General features: G+C 38.7%; 1 protein-coding gene across 1 annotated transcript in view; it reads right to left on the bottom strand.

The window, feature by feature from the left end:
* Nucleotides 1–1,145: 1,145 nt before the first annotated feature.
* The window catches only part of LOC149205086 (uncharacterized), a 53,423-nt gene continuing 45,158 nt past the window's right edge, over nucleotides 1,146–9,410 (bottom strand). Inside the window, exon 2 of the mRNA XM_089397296.1 lies at nucleotides 1,146–1,295. Within this exon, the coding sequence (XP_089253422.1) occupies nucleotides 1,146–1,295 (150 nt within the window). The remainder of the gene's footprint in view (nucleotides 1,296–9,410) is intronic.

Genomic DNA, 9,410 nt, shown 5'->3' with positions numbered 1-9,410 from the left:
TAGACAGACTACAAAAGATCTGTTGCAGATTCTTATGGAAAGGGAACAAACAGGGAAGCCTCTTTGCATGGGTAAAATGGGATACTATAGCAAGACCAAAGAAATGGGGAGGATGGGGTATAAAAAGATTGGATGTTTTTGCTAAAGCATTGGCAGCAAAGTTAGGATGGCAGCTCATTACCACACATAGCCTCTGGACAAAAGTGGTATATGAAAAATACATTGCCCCGGAAAACATATTCGGCTGGATCCGCAGGGAACACAGAGGGAGCGGAAGGCACTCCAATATATGGAAATTTGTCCTCACTTCCCTCCCACTCATCCGGGAAGGTTTAACATGGAGGATACATCAGGGACATGCTGTACGCATAGGAACGGATCCTTGGATCGGGTGTGGCAACGCCCATCGTCTTCCAGCACCACTAATCGCCTATCTTCAGGAGCTGGGTGTCTCCCACATAGCCCACATAGCAGACCATGCAAGCACCACACCTTTCCAGCAGGCCTGGAAGTCAGCACATGACCTCCACATTCCGGGACAGTGGCGGCATGATTGGGAGATTTTCACTGAAGCCCTCACTCAAGCACACATCAAGATAACGGAAGGAGAAGATGAGATTGTATGGGCACTCGCTAAAAATGGAACATATACCCCCAAGGAAGGTTACTTAAAGCTCATGCAACTTGCTCAGCCTGAAAATGTCCAGCTTTGGTGGAAAGCACTATGGAAACTCAAAGCGGCCCCCAGAACGCGTATGCTCATGTGGACCATACTGTTCAACAAAATTCCCACTGGCTCAAACTTAATGAGACGATCATTCCATGGACCCTTCTGGTGTCATCTTTGCAGGAGCAATGAGGAAGACACCGAGCATTTATTTCTATCCTGCCCTATTGTCTCTGCTCAATGGTCCCTCATAACCTCATCCTCCCCATCTTTCAATCAATGGCAAGGACAGACCATTACAGAAGCCTGGCTGAATTGGCTAGAGAAACACAAAGGAAGAGACAGGAACTTACCACTCCTCATGTGCTGGGCTATCTGGACGGCTAGGAACCGAGCTATTTTTTACCATAGAGACCCCATCTAGCCTAATATCAGATCCCAGATCCTTGCCGATTTTGAATTACTCCCGGATGACCTCTCACAACCCCCCCCTAGAACCATCCTCCCTGAGCACATTGACAAATCTTTCCCATGGGCCTATTTCGATGGCTCGGCCCAAGCTGATGGCTGCGGCGGAGGAGCCCTCCTCTACCTCAGGGACGGTCATTGTTTCCATATACAGATGCACCTGGGAAGGGGCACAAATAACTATGCCGAACTGTCCACTGCCAAACACCTCATACATTTTGCTCTTGAAAAACGATGCTCAAAGTTACAACTGTTTGGGGATTCCAAACTTGTCTGCAACTGGATAAATAGAACTTCACACTGCTCTGCTTTTTCTTTGAGTCACATTCTGGATGAGACACACAGGCTCATAGATTTATTTGAACATTTTGCTTGTCAACATATTTACAGGGAGCGCAACACAAGGGCGGACCTCCTATCAAAATAGGCAGCGCAAAGGCAAGAAGAAGACTGGCTGATACAGGAAGAGTTGGATGGACTCTTCTATCAACACTACCACAGACCTTTTGTCGATCTGCGCTCTCTCCGGAGGATACAGCCATGAGGTTGTTTTTATATTTACAAAACTATCTACAGTTGTTTCTTTTTTGATACTTTTTTGGCACACTGGAACCTCACAAAGCTAGAAGACAGCAGATGCTGTTAACTATTTGGAAATATTTTGAACTCATCACAGATCCATCAGACATATCTCTCTTATTTTTTGATGAATTGCAGATGTTATTTGTGTTTTTTTTCAGCATGTCTCCCTGCGTGGAGCACACTCTTGTTATTTTGTATAAATTTTGGTAAAAGACACATCTGAGAACTGAACTCCCTGTGTGGAGGAAAACTGTTAAGATTATCTGTACAGGGTTGTAGACAAAACTTTTTGCTACTATCCGGTGGAGGCGACCAGCCTCATCATGCATATGCCTTGGCATCTACAGAATGTAATTTCTTTTATCTAATAGAAATTACGACTTTTTCTACGGGAAAAAAATAGAAAGTGATATAGCTATTTAATTTTTCAAATAGTAATAAAGCTTTAGATTTTAAATAAATTGATATGTGTTAATTTAATTTATATTTTTTCCCCAAGGAAAAACTATAACTTTCATTATAAAATATAGTGAAAATTACATGATGTAGATGCATAAAATCATATGCAAAATTGGTTGTTTACTCACTCAACAAACATCTTAGTGATACAACCATATATGAGTCTATCAAATAAAGTTATATATAGTCTATACTAGAGAAAACACAACAATACAATATATGTCCTTGTCCATGTGTGAAGAAAAAATTTGTATTACTAACATAATTATAGATCACAACCAATATCAATAACTTTATCAAAAAGTAGAGATGTGATATCAGTCAGAATCAGAGTCATTTTGTTGAGGATCCATGAATGGTCGATGATAACATTGGTAATATGCTTCCCCATTGTGTTCGTTGATCAACCGTGTCTCGCAAATTTTTTGCACGCCCTGATCTATTTTTTTATGATTAGTTTTATTGTGCTAATAACAATTACAGATTTATAAACATGTACTTGCTTATTGCTTCTTATGTTGAGGTTTCCTTAGTTGTTTGTGCATACTATTAGGTAAATTTCCTTAAGTTTTAAAATGACATTCATGAGAAAAATATCTTCAAAACAAATACTAAACAACAAACATTCAAAGTACAAAAAACCATCAAAGGGACATTTTAACACAATGTTTTGATGAAGGAGTTCACCCCTCCTGGGCTGCATCTCCTTGGCCCATCTTCCATGGCTTGGGCCTCTGTATTAGCTCAATGTGGCAAAATATTGTTTTACAAAGCTCTATGGCTCCTGCTACCTGCACCAATGTGTTCAGAATGTCCCAATTAGCTAAGAACACCTCTTTTTGAGCTCAATTTGGTCGAAAATTGACTTCTCTATGGCTCAATCAACCTTTTCCTACATTTTCTCCTCTAATTCTGGAATATCTCCAGTTAGCCCCACCAAAACTGGAGGCAAGCCCGAATTTGGGGGTACCGCCAAACTTACTACCAGACTAAACTATAGTTAATTAATGTTTAAACTGCACTTAATTAATTTTAAACCGGGATTAGCGCTAATACAAACCATAACATCTGGCGATTTAATGGGATGTTAACATGTAACGGTTATGTCGCAATAAATTTCGGGGTCGAAGATGACGGACAAGCTGACAGTTTAATGTTACATCCGCCGTGTTCACATGTGGTAACCACCACAAAGTAGTGGTATGTCAGAGCCGGCAGGTTAACAAAATCATAAACATTTGTAGTTTCCAATATTGTGTTCACATGGGAATCGTTGGAGCTTTGGTTTGGATAGCTGTCGGGTTAACATAAACGGTTGCAGTTTGTTTATATTGCCATCACATGGGGATAGGGCTAGCCTGTGGGCTGGCCCTCCCCTAACCGCCAACCCCATTTCCGTTACACGTTAAATATACGCTGCGAACGTATTGGGTAAGAACCATCCGGTAGAGCAAGTGGTTAAGGCGTAAGGTTTGCGTGTGGGGGGTCGTGGGTTCGACCCCGACTTCTGCCAAATTATTTTTCTCCACTATGTAGACCACCAACTTGACCTTTGGGAGGTGCCATGTGGTGGCCTCTGGGCTTTCCACGTGGCATTCTTCCATTGGTCCAAAAATCCACTAATAGAAACGCACCAACACACCACTGTACAACCCAACCAAATGATGAAACTTGTCCATCCTTGATTCGTCATTGACCATGCCTAGTCACGTGCCACGTCAGAAGTACGGACTGCAGACTATGTAGTGACTGGGCATTTTTTTTGTAAATTTCGCTTCTTTAGCAAAGTGATCAAAACACAATAAATTTCTCATACGAACTCAGTTTTCGACAAAATGAGTTGCGTTAGGATCGATTTTTCAAAATGGATGTGGTCATTTAGGTTTCGATCCATTCTGAGAACTTTGATTTTTGAGCTAAATACTAAGCACCTGATCATTCCTCTCCACTATAAGCCTTTTGGACCCCAAAAGATATTATCAATTGTTCAGTAGGTGAGGGTACAACTCCCTCACCTTCTTTGTTTTCAACCATTTGGCTTGAAAAGGATTTGTCCCTTGAGTTCCACTCTAAGGTATTCGACATCCCCTCTCTTCGAAGTCCTAGTTCTTTTGTCAAGTATGAGATCTTGTTGAAGCTCATCTAGATATTCTAGTGAGAAATCATCTATTGATGGCAGTTGAACATGCTCTCCTTGATCATCAATCAAAGGAGGCTAAAACAATCTCAAATTCTCAACATTAACAACAGAATATATATGCATATAAGGATGCAAATCAAGCTTAAATGCATTGTTACCAATCTTTTCTAGAATTTTAAAAGGACCATAACGGATTGGCTTAATCTTTTTACCTTCCCCTTGAAGTCTCTCTTTGCTAATATATAACCAAAATTCATCGCCAACTTGAAATTTATGATCAACCCGGTGTTTTTCATGCCTTGCCTTGTAGCTACTTTGACTTTTCTCAAGTTGTTCCTGCACTGTATGATGTATCAACTGAATTTGCTCTATGAACTTCCTTGCCTTATCGATGTCACTGTGACCATCGATGGTGACATATTTGTCAAAGATGAAGTCCAATGGCGATCTTGGAAAGTACCCATAACATGCCTCAAATGGTGATGTATTTATGGAAGAATGCTTTGCCCTGTTATATGCACGTTGTATGTAATGAAATTGTTAATCCCACAACTTGGGACGTTTGTTGCAATATCCTCTAAGAAGATGAATAATTGTTCTATTGACCACCTCGATTTGTCCATTTGTTTGTGGATGAAAGGCTTTACTCTTCTTCAACTTTGTGTCCATCATGTCCCACAAATTTGACCAAAAATTCCCAACAAATCGAGAGTCTCAGTCACTTACAATAGAAGTAGGAAGACAAAAATGAACCCAACTATTTTGGAATAAAAGATGAGCTATTTGTTCAGCTATAATTTGATTTTTACATGGTGTTAGTATGCACATTTTGTTGAACCTGTCTACAACTACATACAAGTAATCATGAACTTTCCTTGACAATGGAAGACCTCCTACAAAATCCATTGAGATACTCTCCCATGGATGTGAAGGTATCGGAAGTGGAGTGTATAAACCAAGTTTCCTATTGCTAGGCTTACTTGTAGCACATAAAGAACATCCTCTTATGAAATGAGAAACATTATCCAACATGCGTGGCCAATAACAATACCTTTGAAGGTTCACTACTGTCTTGCCTACACCAAAGTGTCTAGCAATCAAGGAAGTGTGTGCCTCCCTTATGATATTGTTTCTTTCTCCTTGTGGAATACACAACTTGCCCAAGTGATACAACAAAATGTTATGTACATGATAATCCAACTCTTAAATTTATTTTCCTTGACTCAAGCTTGCATATACTTCTTGAAATTCACTATCATTTACATATTTTTCTATGTAACTTTCATGCAAAACAGAATTATTCTTGAGTATAACATATAAATTTATAATAGGCCTTGAAAGCATATCAACTACCTTATTGTAGATTCCCTTTTTATACCTGATAACCAAATGAAATTGTTGTAGAAAACCCATCCATCTGAAATGTCGTGACTATTGCAACTTTGACTGTGACTGTAAGTACTGCAATGGTTGATGGTCGGTATGGATGATGGTCTCCTTCCCCATCAAATAGTGTTTCCATTTCTTAACACTTTGTACCAATACATAAAGTTCTTTGTCATATGTGGGATAGTTAGTTACAACTCCATTAAAGATTTCAGAATGAAATGAAATGGCCTTACCATGTTGCAATAGAACTGCTCCCATGGCATAATTGCTTGCATCCATTTGAATCTCGAATGGTTGTCTAAGATCCAGAAGTGATAATATCGGTGTTGAACTTATCTTTTGCTTCAAAGCATCAAATACTTTATGTTGTACATCTCAGCAATGGAAGACTTTCTTGACACTAGTCAATGCATGTAATGGAGTTGCAATGGAAGAAAAATTAGCAATAAAATTTCTCCAATATTGTGATGCCCCTAAAAAGCTTCTTACCTCTGTAACTGTATTGGGCTTGGGCCAATTAATAATGACCTCAACCTTAGAGGGGTCTCTCTTCAGCTCACCTCCTCCAACAATGTGTCCCAAATACACTAAAGATGTCTTGCCAAATTCACACTTCGACATCTTTAAAAACAACTATTTTTTTCTCAAGACATCAAGTACTTTGTTTACATGCATGACATGTTCATCTCTTGACTTGTTGAATATGAGGATATCATCTAAGTAGACAATGACAAATCATCTAGAAATGGTCTCAACACATCATTCAATACCCCCATGAAAGTAGCTGGAGCATTTGTAAGACCGAAAGGCATAACAAGCCACTCCAACAATCCTTGCTTAGTTTTAAATGCAGTTTTCCAAATGTCTTCTTTAGCTATCCTAACTTGATGATAACCACTTCGTAAATCTAACTTAGTGAAATACTTTGCATACCTCAACTGATCAAGCAAATCATCAATTCTTGGGAGTGGATAATGATTCTTTACCGTGATTTTGTTCAGTGCACAGAAATCCACACACATGCACCAAGTTCCATCCTTCTTTGGCACCAAGACAATGGGTGAACCACATGGTGAAGTAGATGGGCGTATGATACCTTTGTTCAAAAATTCTTGAATTTTCTTTTTTATTTCCAAACTCTCCATAATATACATGCGATACATGCCAATGTTCGAAAGTGGAACATCCTGTTGCAATTGAATCTCATGTTGAATTCCCCTCTTGGGAGGTAACCCCTTTGGTTCCTGAAACATCTCACCATGCTTGCTTACCACATCAAACAAATCAGATTTCAATTTATCATCACAACCTTCAAAATATTCATAATCAATATCATTCTTTTTCTTGATCATGAGAAGCACAAAATTTTTACTTGCATTTACTAATCTCTTCATCTACCCTGCATTAACCAAAGAAATGTTCAGCTTTTTGCGATGGGATCTCACTATGTACTCCACCCCATTCTTGAGCAATATGTATTTGTTGTCATGGCAATAAAATACTTCTTTTCTATCATACAAATAAGGACTACCGAAAATGATTCCTAAGATGTCAAGTGGAACTACATCTAACTCAACTTCATCAATGAACTTTTTAGTAATGGCGAAATTGAATAAACACTTCCTTCTAACCTGTAAGTTTGCATTGTTAACTATCCAACCCAATGGATATGGCTTAAGATGGGGTACAGTTTCAAGGTTTAGTTTTTTAACCAAGTCTTCTGAAATCAAGTTTGATTGTGACCCACTATCAAATAATGCATCAATCTTTGTATGATTTGAAATCACTCTTACATGAAACAACTCTATTCTTGACTCTTTATTTGGAGTGTTGTTTTGACTATGTGATGAACTAGTGCTTGCAACAATTTATTTTCCTTTTGTAACCATGGCTGAAATCTTGGTCTCATCACCAGAATTTAAACCAAGGTCATGTTGTATGGTAGTGGTCATCTTTTGTTTTCCCTTATCGTTTTGTTTCTTAGGCCTTAATTCGAGATGTAATTTCTAGCAATGGCCTTCATCATGCCCCTCTGTGGAACAATTTTGTATGTGATTTTCTCCCCTTCTTTCTTCACACTTGCATTTTTCTTTCCCTTCCATTTTCCACCCTTCTCTTTCTCCTTACCCTTGAATGGCTTCCTCTTACTACCCTCTTCCTGAATGTTCTTTCCTCTAGATTCAAGGTGTGTGGCTTGCACACATACCTCATCTAAGTTATTTGGATTGAACATAAGAATAGTATGTTTCAGATAGGAATGTAAACCACCAATATATTTCAACAATGTATCTTGGGAATTCAAATTCACTCTTAATAACAAAGCCCTTTTCCTAAACTCTTGTGTATAATCTTGGATTGTTTGGCCTTTAATCTACCTAAGATTCTACCAACTCATAATGGATTTTTTCATATAGGCTAAAGGATAAAAATTTCTTTTAATTGCAGAAACAAATTCAACCCAAGTAATGGATATCTTACCATGGATTCTCATTTCCTCTTGAGTCTTTGCTTCCCACCAAACTAGTGCAGCTCCTTCTAGCCTCAATGAAGCCAACTAGATCTTTATGTCATCTTCTTGAAGGTTCTAAATTCTGCAGTATACCTCCAACTGTCGAATCCAATTGTCCAAATTTTTTGCATTCACCTCTCCATTGTACATGGGAAGTTCAAATTTTATGTCCAATTTCAGTAATGGAGTCTTCCCTTTGGAATCCTTCTTCTCATCTTTTTTGTCCTCTGAGCTTCCTTCTCCATGTGGAGGTTTAGAACTCTCTCCAACCATTCTAGTGTTCCTCTCTTCATAGAGGACTTTAACCATCTCAGTCAAAGTATAGAAATATTTCTTGAATTCTTCCTCTTCTGAAGAGGGACCTTCAGGCTCTCTTTCTCTAGACATAATGGCTATGGATTCAGGCTCAGAAATTGGTACTGCTTGTACCTCTTCAATCTCAGTTGAAGGCAAAACTTGAGGAGTTTCAAGTGCAGCTGGAATTGGAACTTTGGGTGGTGGAGATTGTGGCCTTGTGGCTCTCCTTCTTCTAGGCATTACCTCAGGAGTTGCAACCAATAGCTTCCCTTCTCCTTTCTGCAACTTTAACCTTGTAAGCATCACAATTTTGCAACCATTAAAACCCTAATTGCACAAACTCAAGCAATCAAGCAATTCAACCTTTGCTCTGATACCAACTTGATCTGTTTTTGTATGATTAGTTTTGTTGTGCTAATAACAATTACAGATTTATAAACATGTGCTTGCTTATTTCTTCTTGTGCTGAGGTTTCCTTAGTTGTTTGTGTATACAATCAGGTAAATTTCCTTAAGTTTTAAAATGACATTCATGATAAAAATAGCTTCAAAACAAATATTGAATAGCAAACATTCAAAGTACAGCAAACCATCAAAGAGACACTTTAACACAGTCTTTTGATGAAGGAGTTCACCGCTCCTGGGCTACATCTCCTTGGCCCAACTTCCATGGCTTGGGCCTCTGTATTATCTCAATGTGGAAAAATGATATTTTACAAAGATCTATGGCTCCTGATACCTACACCGATGTGTTCAAAATGTCCCAATGAGCTAAGAACACCTCTTTTTTACCTCAATTTGGTTGAAAATTAACTTCTCTATGGCCCAGTCAGTCTTTTCCTACATTTTCTCCTCTAATTCTGGAATATCTCCAGTTAGCCCCGTAAATCTGGAGGTAGG

The sequence above is a fragment of the Pinus tabuliformis genome, chromosome 1_2 (assembly GCF_031772625.1).
Source record: "Pinus tabuliformis cultivar Carrire ecotype Pingquan chromosome 1_2, CPIR1, whole genome shotgun sequence".
Taxonomy (NCBI): domain Eukaryota; kingdom Viridiplantae; phylum Streptophyta; class Pinopsida; order Pinales; family Pinaceae; genus Pinus; species Pinus tabuliformis.
This window is presented reverse-complemented; position numbering and strand designations above follow the sequence as displayed.